Raw genomic sequence first — 20,869 nt, 5'->3', positions numbered from 1 at the left:
CTCTAACTAGCAACAGCAGAAACAAATAAAGTTAAGATACGCTTATCTGAATCGCGGGGTACGGCAGAAGCGACGACACAATCAGATGATGTTTGAAGAGGTCGATTTATTGTATTAGTCCGGCTAAAACTGGAATTTTTAAAAGTCATGTAGGCTAAACATCGTAGTCCGACTGAAATCGTGCGAATTCAAATTTTTCAAAGTCGGACTAATATACCTAGATAATGCGGTTTGGGGTCGATTTACTACGGCATGTATACGCTTCAATCGGACTACAATTGACCTAGGCGTTCTGCGCATGTTCCAAAATTTACATAGCAACTTTGCACTCAGGAGGGCCAAGCAGAATCGATAACTTTTCAGAAAATACATAACTTTAAAAGATTTAATTCAATCTTCTACTGGGACTTTTGCCGTTTATTGAGGGTGTGACTGAAAATTTCGGTGCCGCTGACTATAATCAAATGTTTTTCACATTTACCGTTCAATTGAGCAAGTAGCCTGCAATTCAAAGTACATTTTTATGGGTTCATGCTGGCCAATTGTACATCTCATTAACCTTGTACTGCGATCAATAAAGGCTAACAGCACAGTACCACTTAATTATTGTCACTTCTATCACCCCTGTAATGAACTTAAAAAAAGCCGACAAACAACCTTTTCTGTGAGAAATGCATTGTCGAGCTCACGCACATACACTACTGGCGACATTCTAAAGCTCCGTTTTGCCCTCCCTAGTATCATGGTGAAAAAAACACATCTGGACAGACAAGGAGACCAACTTCATGCTATTGCAACTAAAGGAGTTAAATATCCTAAAATACATGGATGGAAGAACTATTCAAAAAAGTTGCGACAAAATTGGAGGAAGCAGGATTTATAGGAAGCCTTAGACACACCTCGGTCAATAATCTGATTCTTTCCGAGTCATGTATATTGGGACAACAACAATAATCCAATTAAATCTCATCTTTGGCCAAATCGAGCTATTAATATAGGTGTGTGTTTGAAAAGACCAATTACACAGCCATCTTATTCAGCCTTTCTCAGAGGACTTACAGAGAGGCACTGATATGGCTATTGTCCATCGCTACCTCCGTTTTGGTAGGAGAGGATACCATCAAAGGGTGTACATTGAGCATACAAAACCACTGGAGCAATACACCACTGAGGAACTGTATGCTCGGTTTCGCTTTGGGAATGCTGATATTAAGTACACTGCAGACCTTGTCAGGCCAAAACTTCCATGCTGAAACCAAAAGAGTCACGAGTCCTCATTGCTCTGTGCTTATGTGCACCTGGGACTTTCTACCAAGTTGTTGGTGACAATATAGGAGTGGACAAATCAACTGTGAGTGATGTGGTGAAAGCTGTGTAAATCGCATTCCTCAGCCTGGTCAATCAGTTTGTTTCATTTCCAAAGGATGACCAGATTGCCCAGACCAAGCGCAAGTTTTTCTTTTGGGGAACATGCCCAATACTATTGGGGTTATCCACTGCACTCATGTGCGTATACAAGCACCTCGTGAGAGGGAGTGGGACTACCGAAAGGGGAGGCACAGCATCAACATACCAGCAGCCATAGCACCACACACTCTGCTCCTGCCCACTGGCTGAAGCTAAGCAAGTGTGGGCTTGGTACTTGGATGAGAGACCACCAGGGAATACTGAGTCGCAACTGGAAGTGGTGTTGGTGGGCCAGCAGGGGACAAACTTCTCTCTGGTCAAATAAATCCCAATGCCCCAGTGCAGTGACGGGGACATTGTGCTGTAGGAGATGCTGTCTTTTGGATGAGACGTTAAACTGAGGTCCTGACTCACTGTGGTCATTAAAGATCCCATGACACTGTTCGCAAAGAGTAGGGGGTTCCCCAGTGTCCTGGCTAAAATCCCAGATCTGGCTCTCGCAAAAACTTGCCACCTAAGCATCCCTTGATTTAATTGGCTAAAAAAATGTTCTCCCTCCAGTTGAGCTGCTCAGTGGCCTACAATAGAGGATTGTGGTAGTACTGGGCAGCTCCCAGATGTGAATGTGTATGAGTGTGAAGCAGGGTGTTCCTGCAAAAGAGCATCCGTGCTCAGCGAACCTACCCTAGGTAAATAAAGGTTAAATAACAAAAATAAAATAAAAATAACATCGAACTTGTGGGCGACGCTGACCTCATCATCACAAACTGCGTCATGAAGTGGCCTGAGTCTGTCCATGATGCATATATCCTGAGGGACAGCGCTCTATACAGAGAGCACCAAACCAACCGACCAGATGGCATAATATTAGGAGACAGTGCCTATCCACTCCCATGGCTGATGACCCCTTTTCTTGCAGCAAACACACCTGAGCAGGCAGAGTTCAACACTGCTCATTGCAAAACAAGATGTGCAATTGAGCGTTTAAATGGAGTTCTGAAGAGGCGCTTTGCATGCCTTAACTACTTGTGAGTGGAACCACAGGGAGCGAGCAACATAATACTTGCCTGTATTGTCCTGCACAACATCGCTACCAGGCGCAATGTCCCTCTCTGTGATGACGTTTATGATGCACCTGAGCCTGTTGAAGACCCAGACCAGCCTCCGGCTTTCTCTCAGAATGAAGGACTGACTGGACATGCAATAAGGGATGCAACTACTTTTGACTGGTTCATCTCTGATGATTGTGTCATTGTAATTAATATACAGTGATAAATGACATTTAAAATTAAATATATTATTTTTTGTTTGATATTAACAGCTGTTTGGGGATTATTTTAAGGGGACAAAATCCTTTATTTTTTACTTTACTATAGGCTACTGGAAGGCTTAATAGGTAGCCTTAATGTCTACTTTATCTACTTTACCACTGCAACGGTTAAACAAATCAAGTGCAAAATATAAATAAATGTATATATACTACATGATACAAATGTTGTATTATTTTACCAATTTTAAAGTTTTATTACCTTTTGTTCCTCAAATCCACCCTGAATCCACCCTTCTGCTGGAATCAGGATAATCCTGAATTTTTGGATCAAAGGTATCCCAATCCTACTACAAACTTTTGAACACATACTGAAGGTTTGATCCAGATCAAAACCAAGACTGGATTACGTGATCTAATCCGATTTCAGAATCCTTTTTTCTTTTGAACAACCCATTTTCAAGATTTGATCCAATCCGATAGCTGAAATCCGATCAGATTACTTCTGAACAACTGGGCCCAGGAGATCTACCATTCTACAGGTTTTCATTCAACCGTAGTTTGGCACACCTAACTTTACTAATTAGAAGCGCAACAAGATCTTTGGCTGTTGAATGAGGGGTGCTTTGTTAGGGTTGGAGTAAAAGCCTAGATCTCCTGAAACAGGGTTGAGTACCACTGATCTAGGACAAGGCTTAATCTGTGTCTGTGAAACTGGCCCCTAGACTACAGAACCGCATTACAAATGGAATACATTATCTTTATTCCACAGTTTTGGATAGCTGTTCCAGTTGTAATGCAGCTTTAAAACTTTTGAACTCCAGCTAAGCATACTGCAATTGATCCATGAAGTATAATTCCTTCATCGTGCATTTATGTTTGTACGAGAAATGACACCGATTTCTTCAAAGAAAAAAATAATTTTATCTAAAATATCAGATTAAGTGAAAGATACTGGCGACAGGCATGAATCTTATTCGTACGCACCTCAAGTGCCACGCAAGCCTCTACAGGCAGATGCTGGGACACTATAATTTGTGAACGCCTAGCTAGAAACTGATACCATTGTGGCTCTACCTAATGGTAGGCCACTACATCAATAAACACAACGCACTTAGAAACAAAATGGCCGATGCAGCAACACAGTTTCAACACAGGTTGGAAACAGAAGACCCGCCCACCTATGAGTCAGAAGGATCCGTGAGGTCTATTAAAATGACAGCTCAAGCCTGTCCACGTCAACATAGAAATACACCACCATGGACTTCATGGCTCTGGTAGGAAGTCCCTGTTGTTATATATATTATATGTTCATCTTCTCGCTCTGAATGGTTTCTGATTTAACAGCTGGTCTGGGATGCGCTGAAAATGAGTCATTTTAGGTTCACCGGTCAGTTTTCTGGGTTGACCGTTTTTTAGAGATCAAATAGATGCATATATTTTAGACTATTAGCGACTTCAATTGCATGCACTTTACGCACGAGCGGCGTTTTCAAAATTGCATTTCGTGTGTAAGGGTTTTCATAAACATGAAAGCCAGAAAGGTTTAGCTTTTTAAATGTGCAGCAACAGGTACGTGTATCGTAGTTGAACTTTTATTTCCTAGAAGATAAGGATAACAAACCCATGTATGTAAAAACGAATAGATAGTGTTGTTAAATGGTGAAAAGGAATATTGTGGAAAATGGGAAACTGTGAGTCTCTAATGTTCCCACTCCAAAAGTGACATTGGTGCAAGCTAATTGTTAGGTGAATTAAAAAAATATTCTGTTAAAAAAAAAAAAAAAACTTGCGTCCGCATAACTTTAGGACAAAATATGCCACTGAGGCTGGTGACTACGTCTGAATGGTAGGCAAGCCTATTGTTGAGAATTGTGGGTGCCACGTCTTGTTTTACGATTTCGCTGCCAGGGACACACTTTAGTATACAATAGTCGTGGACTGAATATTCCACAGGTTCCCTTGGCATGAACCACATAACCTAATTTGTATTTCCATTCACGTTATAGTGGTTTATATACAACCATTTATATACTTTTAACGTTAGTACATGCCTTTTAACTACTATCGAGGGCGTATGTTTTGTTTTGGTGGTAATTATCGGTGCGCTCCCCTCAATTGCTATAGGATCAGATCCAGTTTATTTATTTATTAAATTTTCATGTCTTAAATTCTACGATTTAAGTTCCGTAAGCTTTTTATATAAAATGTATTTGACTAAACGTATCGTGGTAACAACAGCTGCTTGGTGCGAATCACATCACTCTAAAACTTACAGCAATGAGCAGTAATCAAAAGTATTTCTGATATTACGTCAAAGATAACTAGATATTTAATCAAATTTCTTGAATCAAGCTATACAGTGTGTATGGAAGCAGCTGAAGGAAATAGCTGCTTCCACATATACTGAAGGAAAAGTGCCCACCTGTTCTCCACCTAAGCGTCCCCAGGCCCAAGTTCTGTGATACACTTTGGCTGTGCATTTGAGGCGGTCAGTGCATAACAGAACTTTGACTCAGGATGGCCCAGCTTCTGGGGAGAGGTCACGATCATGATGGTGTCATCAGATGGTCGCAGTCATCATGGTATCATCGACTTTATCATCATAACGATTTCTTTAATACTTGCCTTTTAGTGTCATTACATATGTTATACATTGTTAAACCATTCTGTCAATTAAAAATGTGTGACAATATTCATACAATAGGCCAATTTTAATGACAGTCATCATTATCTGTTTTCCAGGAACCTTCTCTCTATACAGTAAAATCTGTTTTCATTCTTGACAATGATGGAAACCGACTCTTTTCTAAGGTAGAGAACAAATATCTTATTTGTTTTGTCCATACTATACTAAACTACATACTAAACCTTGTTTTAGTTTTGAAGCCATCATCATCACTTTGTCATATTATGAGCAGACAATGCCTATTCAGGATACATTTCCAATACTTTTTTGTATTTGCAGTACTATGACACCGAGCTTTACCCCTCCATGAAGGAACAGAAGAACTTTGAGAGTAACGTCTTCAACAAAACACACAAAGCTGACAGTATGTCAATCTCTCCTTTTGGGTTCTGCTCCTAAACCACTGGTAGGCTCTCATGTAGATTCACAAACAAATATGATCTGAATACTCAACAAGACTCATGTGATAACTAAATCAAATTAAATATATGTTCTGACAGTGGGCATATTGGATTGGACTACACAGAACTGTCAAAACAGTTCATTTGAAGCTGAATATTAACCCAGTTGTATTTAGTATACATCACAATCACAGTAAACATAAGTAGCACAGTATGCATTTAACCACTGAGTGTGGCCTTTTCCAAGTATGCACACATGCTGCTGGAGACTCAAGAAGTTGGAATATGTCTCAGGAAAGAGGAAAGCGAAGAATCACTCTGGAAAGGCTAACAAAACAATTTTGGGCTACATCCCTTCTTCTGTCCCATCCTATTCATCTCTTAAACTGTGTTGGTAAAATAACTTTTATGCTCTTCCCTAAGTCCCAGACTGTGATCAGTTCAGAGGGCCCTTACTGGGTTCCCTCTGGTTCCTGGTCAGGTCAGTTCCTACCACGGGAGAAACAGCAAATAGAGAATCTCTATCACTGAAAATCCTTACTGACTTTTAAAGAAACAGGATGTGTGAGAGTAATTCAACACCCAGGGTCCCTAACTGTCATTGGCTTGAAGTCACATGCCGACACACATGGTATGGTATGCTAATGACACAACTGAATAAATAAATGGTTTGCTCTTGTTCTCTCTCTGTTTATTTGTTTCTTTCCTTGATCAGATGAAATAGCGTTCCTAGAGGGGATGACTATTGTTTACAAAAGCAGCATTGACCTCTTTTTCTACGTGGTGGGCAGCGCTCAGGAAAACGAGGTAAAATTGATACGATGACAATAGCTGTGTGGATGATGGCCCCTAGGTAGAAATATTTTGGCTGGAAAGCCATGCTCTTTGCAAGAACAGTAATTTTGTCCTTTGTATTACAAAAAGACAATGGGCCTCATTCACAAAACACGCGCACAATCATATTTCATCATAAACTGCGTGTAAGAACATTTCCACGAACATTTTGGCATTCATTTTCTTAGCTGTATTTGTTCATGGCTGTTCCCTTATGCTAACCACACAACAGGATTGCACATAGAATTTTCAGCATGCATCATCTGATACACCTGGGATATGCACAAAAACAAAGGTTTGCACATGTGTCATGAATCCCATATTGGTTTTTCATTTTTAAGAACAAAAGCAAGAATAATTTAAGCAAAGTTTTGTGAATGAGTCCCAATATGTAAAAAAAACCTTTTTTCTGTCCTTTCAGCTCATGCTGATGTTGGTTTTAAACTGCCTGTTTGATTCGCTCAGCCAGATTCTGAGGTAAGTGTTTAATTTCCCCAGGTTTTGCTTGTGTCTTATACTTGCTGTTGATAAATAGAGTGAACATATATCAGTGGCTGTGACTTCTTTATTAGCATCTTGGGTACCTAGTGGTGGATGTACAGTACTGCACAAAAGTCAGATACCCCCCTTTTTTATTTACATTCCAGTGAAAACAGCCATTAAGTGCAAGTTATTTATTCTGTGGTCCATGGGGGCCCTTTCAAAATTCTATCATGCGGCCCTCACCTTTCACCGCTGCCCCACCAGCCACTTGCATATATAGGCCTACAGAACACTGGGATTTCAACACCACCAAAAGCTTAAAGGGATATTTAACTTTTATATAAAATACATTATTTTGTGGAGCCTACCCCCATTGTATTTTCATGGCGTGAATACTAGCAATTAGCTGTCCCTGCTGACCGTTAGCAGTGTTGCTGTTCCTCTCGGTTTTCAGGCTCCCAATTTACTCCTATTCATTTCCGGGACCTTGCTGAAATGAGTAGTTTTAAAGCACAAGAGAATAATGGATTGATAAAATAGAGCACCTTCAAAAAGGTTTTCAGAACTGATGTATTTTCAGCGTTTCAGAAGTTCCGGCAAAAAGTTTTATTATTTTTACTGATTTATCCTTGCACACAATCCATCCATCCATTATCTATACCCCTTTATCCTGGTCAGGGTCGCAGGGGGGTGCTGGAGCCTATCTGAGCGTGCATTGGGCACGGGCCTGGAATACAGCCTGGACAGGCCGTCAATCTATCGCAGGGCACACTCACCATTCACTCACACACTCATACCTATGGGCAATTTAGAGTTTTCAATTAACGTACCTGCATGGACTGTGGGAAGAAACCGGAGTACCTGGAGGAAACCCATGCGGACACGGGGAGAGCATGCAAACTCCACACAGAAAGGCCCAGGCCAGGTTCGAACACAGGACCTACTTGCTGTGAGGCAGCAGTGCTACCCACTGCACCATTGTCCTGCCCCTTAAAGTAAATTAAACAACAGCTTGTTGTATTTCTACACGTTTTGAAAATAGTTCCTCTTTCTACAACCTAAACCTGAAAAGAGCTAATTAGCTCAAAAAAACAGGTATCTTTCATTTAGGGGAAAAAAACTTTATACGGATGAATTATCCACTGTAGTTTGTGTTTTAAAGCTGTTAATTTTGGAGAAGTTTGGAAAAATGAATGGGAGTCCGGAACCTGACAACCGGAAGGAAGGGTGATGCTGTTAACAGTCCACAGGGACAGGTGTTGCTAGAAGGCCTGTTCATGCTTGCAAATGCTATGGGGTAGGCTCCACAAAATTACTTACATTATATCAAAGTGAAATATCCTTTTTAGAACTAAACGCTGAGACTTTCTCACAAAACCCGAAATGTGTGTGTTTGTTCTTTCAAACCATTCATACCTGGAATTTTGAAAATCTGTTTCAAAGATCAAACATTACGTCCATTGCATGCTGGCTATGCGTTTCCATAGCTTTTGTGAATGGAGGGGTGACACTCGTGCTGAGGAACATGTACATTGTTTATTAATTTTAAAACAGGCTTTAAGAAATTTAACATGCTTCTAGAAATAAATAAAAAATCTGGTGCGAATGTAATTTAAATAAGTAGGGCCAAATATAACATTTTAATGTAGGCTATACTAACACATGTAGGCTATAACACAACATAGGCCTATGAAATACTACTTCACTTTAGAAAATTTGAACAATGTGCGTGCCGTGAGGGTAGAGCTGTTCTTGGAAATAAAAAGCACCAATTCGTGATTTTCTGATATAGTGAGGGGAATTACGTTGCCATGAGAATTTTATTTGTGGCTAGAAATTGTATGGCACACCTCTGCCTTTATTATAGCTTCCATTTGTTTTGGGAGACTTGTGTTGAGTTTTCCTAAAATCTGCAGGGATATTTTTCCATGCTTCTTGTAAACACCTCCGAAGTTTAGTTTTATAAGTTGGTTCCATTTTCTGCTTCTCTTAATCCAGGTAATTCCAAGCACATTCAATGATGTTGAGGTCTGGACTCTGGGATGGCCAGTCCATTGTTCTTAGAATACCAGCAGCTTGATCTTTTTAACAGTGCTGGGGGCATTATCATTTGAGACACACAACAAAGAAATCAGCAAGGCAGCTAAAGTGTGTTTGGGTAGTTGTTTGTTTGAATGTTAGAGTCACTTTTGAAGGCAAAGGATTCTAACATAACATCATTGACACTTCTGTTAACTTGTTTGTTGATTGGAAGGATGGAAGGCTTAAAGTGGTAGTAGGGTGCATAAAAGACAGAGTTGACAAATACGGATAGATTTGATATTATAAGTAGTGGTGGAGGCTTTGCTTTAATTTTCTGTAAAATATACTGTATGTTTCCTGCATTATTGTCTGACACTGAAAATTGCACTGAATGACTGAAAATTGAATAAAGTAAAGGGTGGTCTGTGACTTTCACTATACTGTATATAAGAATTTTCAAAGTGGGTTCCGGGGTGCTGTGAGATCACTCCAGGGCTTCCTTGAAATTTAATTTAGCCTATATTAAAAATGAAGAAGTTAAGATAAAACTGAGAAATCATACTGTGAATGAGAGGATTTGGGATTTGTCTGAACCAAAGTCCTCTGCACTTCTTCTTCCACTGAGACGTAAATATAATACATTTGGTCAAACCCTGTCAGTCTTACCCTCTCAATCTTATTTTCGGTGGTGAAACAAACAAAAGCACCACGTCGTATGATTCACCGCAGAAAAGAAGATTAATGAAGAAAATTATTAAACAAAAAAAAAAAACAGAAATTAAGATGCCCCTCGCCCCTTCTGCTGGACCCATTTTCACTGAATAATTCTGCGATATGGCTTGTTGTATTTATGCCTCGTAGCTTGATGCATTTTTGTATAAATTAATGAAAATAAGTGAAAGAAAGTGTAGGGGGGTACATGTATGTAGGGTGGGTATGCATAAAAACGATGCTGAGCAACTTTCTACACAGAAATTTAACTTGATGTGAAGAGGTGCGTTGGTCTCTTCATACTTTGTAGTTGCCGTACACAGAGTTTTAGGGAGACTGAGCTGATTTTGCAGTCATTTTGTCAGTAAGAGTAGGGAAAGGTGCTATAGAAACATAATTTACCCAGAGATAACCTGATGTGTGCATGCTTTGGTGCTAGATGACATACCTGCATTTCAGAGTCCATGCCTGACACCAGCACCCCCTCTCGCTTAGTCTCAGAGGTTGGAGGACTTGTTTTTAACTTGTGAGAAACTTAGAGGTCTAAACTTGTTACGGCTACATATGGCATAGGCTCAGGTTAAATGACTTCTACTGCTAGAAACTCAGAGATCTCCTGAGACTTGTTACTCAGTACTCGTACAGTAGTTATCCTATGACTTGGATTCTACTGTTAGAAACTCAGAGGCCTCTTGTGACTTGTTACTGAATACTCAGTGGTCTCTTACGACTTGGATTCTACTGCTAGAAACTCAGAGGTCTCTTGCGCCTTGTACCCAGCTCTGAGTGAGATGTGGGGGCTGACCCTGAAACTCAACCATACATACTGTACCACAGCGCCCGGGATACTGCTGCACCTAAGAACATATGCTCTGGCTCTCGTGGGGTTTAGAACTGTGTTCTGGGCATTTGTGAAGTTGCAAAAGAACTGGAAAGGAAGATGCAGATAAGGTGAAAGTATGTTGGTTTATTAAGCCAAATTACTGGTTAAGTCAGTGAGAGCAAATATGAACACATTCAATACCTGTAGCTAAACACTGGATACCATGCTGGCTTAGGAAAATAAACATCAACAAGTGAAATGATTCCATATGGTATCAGGAGAACTGTTGAGCAGGTTCTCCCCAAATGTTTCTTTGGACTTCCCTTAAATGCAATCATGTGCAAGCCTTCCACATTACACACCTCCTTTTGTTTGCCCAAATAAGGTCTGGACAGGAACAGATCTGTAACACCCTGACTCACCACCAGGAGACCCCGCCCCACTACTCCAGGAAGAGAGAAACTGCATCGTACACTCCCCCATAATCAAATTACAGTAATAAGATGCTTTGTACCACGGCACGTGATCTTAAGATTGTATCTACCATTTCTCAAGATACCTTTCTATGGAGGTCTCTCTATGATCCAGACACTTATACAGGCATACATATCTAGCCTATATATAAATATAATTTCCTTCCCCCCACATGCATACCTGAGATCATAACCTCCCCATACCCCCTCAAAACAGCTCAGTCTGCCTGTTCTCCTGAATTTCAGTTGATATTATTCTCAGTCCACCACGTTTATATCATCCCCAGTTATTTACATGCACATACATATAAGACTTTCAGTCCATAATGTGGGCATTGGTCAGCCAGGGTGGTCAGCCAGGTCAAGTCACTAGTTATTTCAAGTGACAGGCTCACTGACTTGTGAGAATTACGTAAATATTTCATTTCTAAATGTAATTTGTTAAATGAAACAGGTTGACAGGTTCATCTATTTCTGTCTTTAATGCAGATTTACAAGATTTACAACCAATCCATAGTGTGAGCGTTTGCTTGTATTATTTTGGGATATTTTGGAAATGGAGATTATTTACAGGGGTGCCTTGGGCCTGACAAGTTTGGGAACCGCTGCTGTACATAACTGCTAAGGGAAATGCTCACTCACTTTGTGATCAAGTCATCGGAGTCATATTACTCTAGGACTGCTTGAATAATAAATACAACATATAAATAGACCAAAATTATTTCTAAAATATTGTATCAATATGGTGAAATAGCCAGCATTAATACTGGTGGATTTTTATTTTAAATCAACTTCATCCAGGAAGATGGAAGTGATGTACAGTTGTACATGCTTGATAACTAACTAAAATCAGTTTGCAAACACGAGGGGTGCATTTTGTGTTCCCCCTTGTAGTGTGGTGGATACACGCTTCACAAGCCTACATCATAGCTTGTTCAGATATTGGTTCATGAGCTTGATATCACACTTCAAAAAAGCCTGAGAGCTGATTATAGTAAAGAAAGGAACCTTGAGTGCTTTGCTATATGGCAAAGGAGCAGTTTCTCTGCTTATATCTGGAATCTCAGACCTACTTGGAGGAGGTATTGGTGCTGATGTTGTTTCCATAGAAACCAGTGCAGCAGATGTGTGGAGCACAAATAGTCACTATATCACCTCAGCTAGCCCCTCTTTTTACTGCTCAGCCACTCTCTTTACTTGATCTAACACCAGTACTGATTGTGTGTGTGTGTGTGTGTGTGTGTGTGTGTGTGTTATTATTTTTCATGCACTACATATTATGTGCCATACAGTTATATGATAAGATGTGGATGAATTACTTTCTTAAGCACTGCTAAAAGCAACTTTAGGGCTTGTAATGATGTTAATTTCGTATCATTCTGCTCCTGTCTACAGGAAGAACGTGGAGAAGAGATGTCTGCTGGAAAACCTTGATGGAGTTTTTCTGGTGGTAGATGAAATCATAGATGGAGGGTGAGTGCTTAAGAGAGATTGTGAGTTAGTGCTCAAGAAAGTATAAAAAAGAGTAATGGTGTTTGAAAGAGAAAGTATTTCAGCGAATTGGCCTCATTTATCAATATTTTCATAAAACCATGTGTAAATTTACGCGTAATTGGAAATGATCTAACAAATTCCGTTGGATTTATCAAACACTTGTGGACACAGCTTTTTTCCCCTGTGCAAATGCGTATTTTGAAAAATAGCAATCAATCATAAACGAAAAGCGTTCACAGATTTTGTAATTAGCATAAATTGATGCCCCAAAATTTAATTTAATGAGCCAAGAAAAGAAAGAAGAAAAGAAAAAACGTCTCTGAAGTGCAGATTGAAGTGCTGTTGATGGAAGTACAAGCCAAAAAAACATATTTTCAGTAGTGTAGGCAGTGGAGTGTCAGGGCTGGGGAAGATATAGTTGTTGTGAACTCTGTCTACTCTGTCTAAGTTCTGTGTACTATGCAACAGGCAAAGCAAAAGTGGTTTGACATGAAACTGGAGGCAACAAAGAAAATCTTAATTTTTACAAAGCTTTTTATAAAGCTTCTAATAAAGCGAGGTCAGCCAAAGCAATGAAGTCCGAAGCTAAGACTTCTGGGCCCTATTTATAGCAGATTTGTATTTACGTATTTTATCAAATTTATTCTCAATTGTAGTAAAATATTATTATAATTGATATTATATTTATATTTATTCAAATATTTTCTCTACTCTTTTTAAATCAAAATACAAGACGAATGACTGGAATAATAAAAGTACAAACAGGCAAAAAAGCTTTTACACTTTTAAAAATTTTATTTACTGTATGCACACAATACGAACAGTACCCAGTATTTGTGGAATCTGTTTGGATCCTATGAACAAACTGACATACAAAATTTTGTTTGCGTAAATGCACTCCCAAATGACAAATTTATTTGACTCGCATTTGAGAAATGAAGCCCAGTGTTACATTACAGGCATTAGCAGATGCTCTTATCCAGGGCGACTTACAGAACTTTTCTTTTTACATAGCATTTACATTGCATCCATTTATATGTGGATATATTGGTGAACCTATGCAGGTTAAGTACCTTGCTTAAGGGTACAACGGCCTACCTAGGAATCAAACCTGTTATACTACACTGCCGCCCAATGTGTGAGAGAATGTAAATAAATTAGATGCAAACAATTTCACTGCATGAATTCATGATAGCAGTTTTTCCTGATTCTTTGTTTTTTTTTTTTTTTACTAACCAGTTCTTTGTCATCAGGGTAATCTTGGAGAGTGACCCCCAGCAAGTCATTCAGAAAGTCAACTACAAGGTAAGGGAGCTTGACTGGAGACAGAAGGTTCTTACAAACTCAGTATGGTATGTTGCAAAATGTAAATTCACAATGGTTTTTTATACATGATTTGTAATATACATCCTGTTGAAATCATTCACCTCAATGTGAACTGTAATAATGAGAGAAATGTCTAAGTATGTGTCTGTTCCTTAAATATTTCCTTCATTCCAGGGCCCAGTTTTTCAAAATTCTGAAACTGATCTATATTCTGTAAACCTCTATTTTATTTTTTAAATAGAGGTTTACATAATAACAAGTTGTAGGGTTTACATAATAAAACGTTATAGGATTGCCACACATTTAAAAAAGAGAATGCATCCGAAAACATTGGCAAAGATTAAATGATCATGTCTGACAGAGATAATGACCTCATTAAAACACCTGTTGAATAAAACCTTCTGTATTACTCATTGCTTTATATAATCTAAAAAAATAAACCCACACTCTAGCCATTACCAGTGAGACAAATAATGAAATTATATCTTGGCTTGTTCTTTTTTCCATCCAATCCCTATGGCTTTTATAAAGGAAAGGTTTTGAGTATAAAATTCAAAAGCAGCCATTTTGCATTGTTTGACTTTTTGATGCCTGCTCCAAAAAGTAAAGCAGGTTTGGACAGTCTCTCACCAAATCTAATAAAGATTATTCAGCAAAGGCAATAAGGGCATCGGTCTACTGCATTCAACAAAACAGTGAAAAACTATCTCCAACAAACCACAAAAATGACTCAGATAACAGACTGTTGGGTTGATTACATATAAAAAACCATTCACTGCTATAGTACCATGTAATATTCTCCATTAGAGATCACAAGATTTTTTTTTCTGAAGAGTGATTAATAACAAAAAATACCCTCCAGAGAGAGAGAGAGAGAGGGAGAGGGAGGGGCTGTCCTCCCACTGCAATCAGGGGGCAGTGGAGACAGAGCTGCATTTCCTTACAGAATGCCCAATACCAGGATATAAGAAAAATGTTCTATTAAAAAATTGGAAGCTTTTTAACCTAAATTCTCAAAGCACACTAATCTAGAAAAACTCCCCTATATACTGGGGTAAAAAACAGAATGTATAGCATTGGCCTCCTGTTAGAAAACAAAGAACAGCCAGAGGCACCATCCCTGTTATTTGTTTTGTTAGTAGATTTTGTTCTTATTACTGTTCCTGTAATTCAACAAGGTTGTCTGTAGGTTTGGTTTTGGTAATTTATTTATGAATTTATTTTTATTTATATATTTTATTGTCATTGTTAATTGTTTAATTGTGAATTGCTTAGGCAATACTGTTTATATACAGTCATGCCAATAAAGCATTATTGAATTTAATTGTGAGAGCGAGAGAGCAAGAGAGAGAGAGAGAGAGAGAGAGAGAGAGAGAGAAGCATAGCTATGATAGGCATAGAGATAGTGATAGTGTTAAATTCAAGTTGAATTCTTATATTCAATTGAGCATTTCCATTATGCATGCTTAAATAAGATCGATGAGTTAAATCCACAAAACAATCATCAATGTTCTGAAGTAACCCATTTTCTGTTCATTACTCATAAATAAATATGGAGGTATAATGTTATGTAATGCTATACACTAAACCTGTACATTATTTTCAAATGTACAACAAACTTTAATGTATCTTTTGTTTTGTGAATATTCCGAACAGTTTTTTAAAATGTAGAGCAATTTTTTTTACTTTCTGAATAAAATGTGCTTGTTTAAATTGGGCAGCTATACACTTAGGCAAAAAAGACATCACAGACACTTTGTACTTCCTACTTCATAAACTTTCTTGAGCAAGAGAGAGAGAGCTGTTACATGGGAACATAGCAGTCAGCAAGTGCACTCAGTTGCTAAGTGAGGCCTTCACAATAGGCAATTATTAACACAGGCAGGCTGCAGGAAGGGAGATATTTGGTCAGATTGTTCCAGAGGATGGCCCTTTGAAATGCTTCATGATAAATCCTCCCTGTATGTATGACCATACATGTACGTGTGTTCGGTTTTTTGTGCTTGGCTGTATGTGAGCATGTGAGTGTTTGCATACTGTGTAATTACATACTATATATATACTTTTTTGTGGTGTCCCAGTCCACTGTATTGTCCAAAGAAAACCTTTCCTGTGATCCCATCACAAAAGTTAACATGGAGTATGAAACACAGCTCTTGGAGAAGCCAGAGATATTTTGTAACAAAAAACCCCACCAAAGATACATTTGGAAAAAAACAGGGGAAGTGCTTGAAGAAAAGAACATCTTGCCAACCGTAAAGCATGAGGGTGGATCTATTATGCTTTGCAGTTGTGTGGCAGATAGTGGCACAGGAAATATTGTGCGGGTAGAAGGAAGAATGGATTCACATAGATATCAACAAATCCTAGAAGCTAATGTCAGTGAAGAAATTGAAGCTGAAAAGGGGTTTGATATTTCATCAAGACAATGATCTGAAACACCATAAAATTAACCATAAACTACTTCAGGAATGGACGGAATGGACTGGCCTTCAGACGTTAATATTTATTGAAAATCTATTGGTAGATAGATAGATATGTTTGTATATAAGCTACGTGAGTGCATGTCTATCATGTCCTGTAGTGGCTGCCTATGGGCCAGTGTGCTACTCTGTTAAGATAACAGGCCTCTCTGGACCACCTTGCTGTACAGCGCAATGGCTGCACGGGGACTGGTGGATTTCTGTTACGTTGGACCTTGCATTAGCCTCTCTTATCTCTTATCTCTCAGGTGGATGAGAACCCCCTGTCTGAGCAGAGTGTGGCTCAGGTAAGACCTCCCCTAAGCCTATGGCCCCTGCCCTCTGGCATGGCCCCTCTCCCTGTCCCCCCCATACACCTGCCCATGTTCCTGCTATTAATTAAGCTATTAATTCCTGCCTGGGCCTTGACTGGGAAACCTTTCAGTAATTATTTTATTATTCAGTAAATTATTTTATTAAAAAATAGTTTATATTTGTCTTTATTTATATACAGAGACTAATGTAGAAATTGTTATATGCTCCATATCAGAAGGATAGTTATGCATCTTGAGTTGAATGAGGTGGAATGGTTTTGCAACAACTAGAACCAGGAAGAGAAAGAAGGCCTGGAGAAGAAGCATTTGGATATAAATTGTATGTTCATACAAAGAAGTCTTATTAATAAGTTACTATATAGGCTGTCTGTTGTACGTCCAGCCTTCCAGGATGTGAATTAACTTTATATAATACAACATATTTAGAATATGCACATTATGAACATGATTATTGGATAAGTTTAATACAATTTATTTTGAGCTTCCACTGTTTTACACTCCTTGGCCCCTTCTGTAACTGAGCTATTAGCTACAAGATTTAGAAGTTGAAGTGGAAATACTCACTCTGCATACTAGCAGGGGTCACTTCAGGTCTCAGCTGCAGGGCAGTGATTGTGTTGGCAGTATAACCTTTAGAGGAGTTTGTGTCAGTCCCTGTCCTGGCAAAACCTGGAATACACCCTATGGCTGGGTTTTAACATGGCAGTCTCTGTTTCTGCAGAAGTCTAACCCTAACCGTCCCCAGAAAAGCATGCAAGCTTGCCTTCTGCTACTAACCCTGTCCTCTAACTCCCACACAGCACATCTCACAGAAACTGGCAATGACCTCAACAGTAAGTCTTCCTTTGCAGTATATGCATGGCACAAGACTCTCCAGACACATCATCAGCTGGAGAGTCTGCTTTATATCAGAGGATACAGTATTATGTCTTAAAACTATCATAAATTGTTATGAAGACACTGCTCAGCTTGCTGGTAGTTCACACTTGAACCATCAAAGGAAGAACTGAGGCATCAACTCAATTTATTTCCCTCCTATTGGACAAAAATGTTTGCTGACAGCCAATCACAGAAAGGAGTTTACACAGAGAAAAGTGATATTAAGCAATATTTATCTATTTCTGTCCGTTAGTTGGTTTACTGAGTGGAATGCCTACGAAAGACATGAATATGACTGAGGCATATTTTTATTCATTAATAAAATCAATATATCCTGATGCAAATGCACCTAGCATGGTTGGCCAGGTTATTCAGGCTATGTAATTTAAAATTTACTACGATGTATAGTCCATATCTCCCAAAAGGGTCCAGAAATTGTGCCTTTATCTAAATATTCTCACATTTTTAGTGATGCACAATTTGTTTTATTATTTTGTGAAAACTTGCAGCATTTTCTTTTCAGTTATGTCGTATCAAAGACTGAATTAACAATTAAATGTCTGTTCACTGTTGTAGTATTTTGAAATCATTGTCATTAGCTAACTAGTTAAATTGTTTCCGCGTGTGTACATATGCACAAAAGGTTGAGGAACTGCTTTGAGTAACTATTTTAGCCTCAGAAAATGTTTTTAATTAGATGAAAACACAGAATGTAGGCCTAAATAAAATAACATTAGCTAAAGTGTGAGCTTTTGAAAGCCGATTAGGCTAGGCTAACTGATCTTAAAATGTGTTATGTGATGAGCCATTATGGAAATTCTGAGTCTCGTTTTTTCGTATTCGCGTTGGTTTTACAATGTACGATATACAGATGAAATATAATTAGTTATAGAATAACGATAATATTACCTTTCGCAGACAGACGAAGTCTTCCTGACAGTACCCTACTGTGTCTGGATAAGGAAACGCCACTGAGCTGTCTTGTGACAATGTCGGCGATTATTAGGTCTACAGCGACATCTGCTGGCAGTTTATCATTTTATTTGACACTTTCGGAAAACCAAATGTTACCGACAATGCTAGATGTAAATTTTCTTGAATTAGCGTTTCAAGAAGTTCATGGGCACTTCATAGATTAAGACTGCTTTTCATATTAGTAGACCATTTCCTTATTGCTTTGTTTTTTGAAACATTTTAGCATTTTTAAAATCAAAATTCTAATTTTGTCTCAACTTTTATTTCCTCTGTTTCCTTCAGGTTCTGCAGTCTGCAAAGGAGCAAATAAAATGGTCAATACTAAAATAAAATAAAAACTTTGGAGCGGTAGGAGAGAACCCAACGTCATTGTTCAGTTTGACATAACGGCATAACGTTTATACATTATTGGATCCATACACAGGGTTTGTGGCACTAGGCCTACTTCAGACGGATGTTATACGTTATTATTATTATTATTATTATTATTATTAATAACAATAATAATAATACTAATAATAATAATAATAATAATAATAATAATAATGTTTACAATCTGCTGACATTTGTGCATTATATAAGGCTGCCTTTGGAATTTGGAAGTTACAAAGCAATGCCCCATATATCCCTGTTTGCTTTCTGTGGACGCTTTAAATGTTTTATAACGTTTCCAGCCTTCCTGTACATTCCACAGTGCTGTTTCATGTTATTAAGCTATTAGCAGATTTAGCTTTTAATTCTTGAAGAATCACGTGTTAGCTCAATGTCCTCTTATATGTACAATTTTTCATAATGTATTTTTTTTGTAATGCCAAAGATGGAACATATTTATTTTCTGCGACAATTGTGAAATTAAATATTTGTTCTGTTTAGAGCAATTAACAAACTATCAAACAAAATAATTTTCCTTTTATTGAATGTGCCAAACGAATGTTATAGGCCTAAACAAATAACATAGTCGCTTCAATAATCCAGAGAGAAGCGCACGTGGCAATGTAATGTCGAATAAAGCGTTAAAGCCTGCGAATCTTGTGGTCACGTTTAAAGGCCACCAATTTAGTATCGCTGTTTCATCATTTTGGTGAACAGCTCTTCGTGAAGGTAAATATTGACCAAAATATGAATGTAAGATCAAGGGAATACTGAACTACGTATGCATTGCACTGTCTCGCCAGATATCTTCACTTTCATCCTTATTTATTTATTCTTAGCACCACAAAGATTTTAAGATGTTTGGACGGACGGGCGGTGAGGGCATCCTGAATTAAAGCTTTTGAAAAATAAATAAATTTTACACCTCGACAATTCCATGCCTATGGGATGCAAAAGTTGTCATGTCATTTTAACTTAAACTCTCAATGTCAAAAACTGACATTCTCAGCAATCTTGTTATAGCCTAAGAATGACGCGAAGGTAAATCCCGAAGTTGTGTTTTGTGTAATTTTACATAGTAGGTTTACATAGCCTACTGCTTCATTTTTCGGAGGACATTTTTGACATTGGAATTGATGTAAGATTTTAGTCGGCTCCCGTTTGTTGCTAAGTAGCCTTGTTCTGGTCGGATTTATTAAAATTGTAAATAAATTCCCGTCATATCAGGAAAGAAAATTGACGCCAGATAGCCTATATTTAAATATGTTTTATCGTAAACTTGTATTTATGTAACCCTGTTTTGTTCAATTTCAATGTAAGTATGCTCATTCCAAAGCACTAAAAATGTATGTTTGTTTACTATGGAACGGGCCTTTTCAATCACACTAAAACATTTTTAAAAATCACCAACTGTGCTGGCTATAAGCTCCTTTACTGTCAACAATTAAAGACTGGTTAACTACGACACTGTCTGCTTGATTATTGTTTGTCTTTTTAACCTGTTTGTATATATGGACATTCAAATAAAGATTGATTGATTACAATGTAATTATTTACTTTTTATGCAGTTATGAGTTACCTTCTTATAGTACAAATATTAAATTCATCAGCGAGTAGTAAAATGACAATCCAATGGTATTGTGCTATTCGTGAATATTATATATGGTAATTTAGCTCATATAATATTAATGATTTTGAGGGCCAACCAAAGGGATGGTCTCTCATGATTGGCAGACATTGATTACGTAATACTATGAAGGTGGAGACTTCCCGCCTACATTGAAAATGACCTATGGGTTCAACTCTCTATCCTTAGGGACCCGTCGCATATAACCGCGATAGCTGATTGGGCAAACATGATGTTGGGCGGAGTTCTGGCAGTTCGACTGCTAAGCGAGAACTCTCCAATTGGCTTT

The 20,869-nt window shown here is 38.2% G+C and overlaps 1 protein-coding gene across 4 annotated transcripts; it reads left to right on the top strand.

Moving 5' to 3' along the window:
• Positions 1-3,841: 3,841 nt before the first annotated feature.
• On the top strand, positions 3,842-20,418 carry LOC135247666 (coatomer subunit zeta-1-like). Of its 4 annotated transcripts, none has more exons than XM_064321392.1 (10): positions 3,842-3,951; positions 5,420-5,488; positions 5,643-5,727; positions 6,480-6,571; positions 7,020-7,075; positions 12,506-12,583; positions 13,858-13,909; positions 16,662-16,700; positions 17,528-17,560; positions 18,864-20,418. In XM_064321392.1, exons 1-10 carry the CDS (start codon positions 3,934-3,936, stop codon positions 18,909-18,911), a joined length of 570 nt encoding a protein of 189 aa, XP_064177462.1. In that variant the 5' UTR covers positions 3,842-3,933; the 3' UTR covers positions 18,912-20,418. The 4 variants fall into 4 exon arrangements, with proteins under 4 accessions (XP_064177462.1, XP_064177464.1, XP_064177463.1 ...); XM_064321393.1 differs by lacking the exon at positions 3,842-3,951 and adding an exon at positions 5,199-5,259; XM_064321394.1 differs by lacking the exon at positions 17,528-17,560.
• Positions 20,419-20,869: the final 451 nt, after the last annotated feature.

This window comes from Anguilla rostrata, chromosome 2 (genome assembly GCF_018555375.3).
Source record: "Anguilla rostrata isolate EN2019 chromosome 2, ASM1855537v3, whole genome shotgun sequence".
Classification (NCBI taxonomy): Eukaryota; Metazoa; Chordata; class Actinopteri; order Anguilliformes; family Anguillidae; genus Anguilla; species Anguilla rostrata.
The sequence above is the reverse complement of the archived record's forward strand: the minus strand, read 5'-3'. Positions and strand labels throughout refer to the sequence as shown.

Bases quoted from the DNA above. Each gene is read 5' to 3' on its own strand.
- LOC135247666 (XM_064321392.1), top strand. The intron at 5,728-6,479 runs GTATGTCAATCT...TTCCTTGATCAG, and splicing joins CAAAACACACAAAGCTGACA to ATGAAATAGCGTTCCTAGAG. The intron at 7,076-12,505 runs GTAAGTGTTTAA...TCCTGTCTACAG, and splicing joins TCGCTCAGCCAGATTCTGAG to GAAGAACGTGGAGAAGAGAT.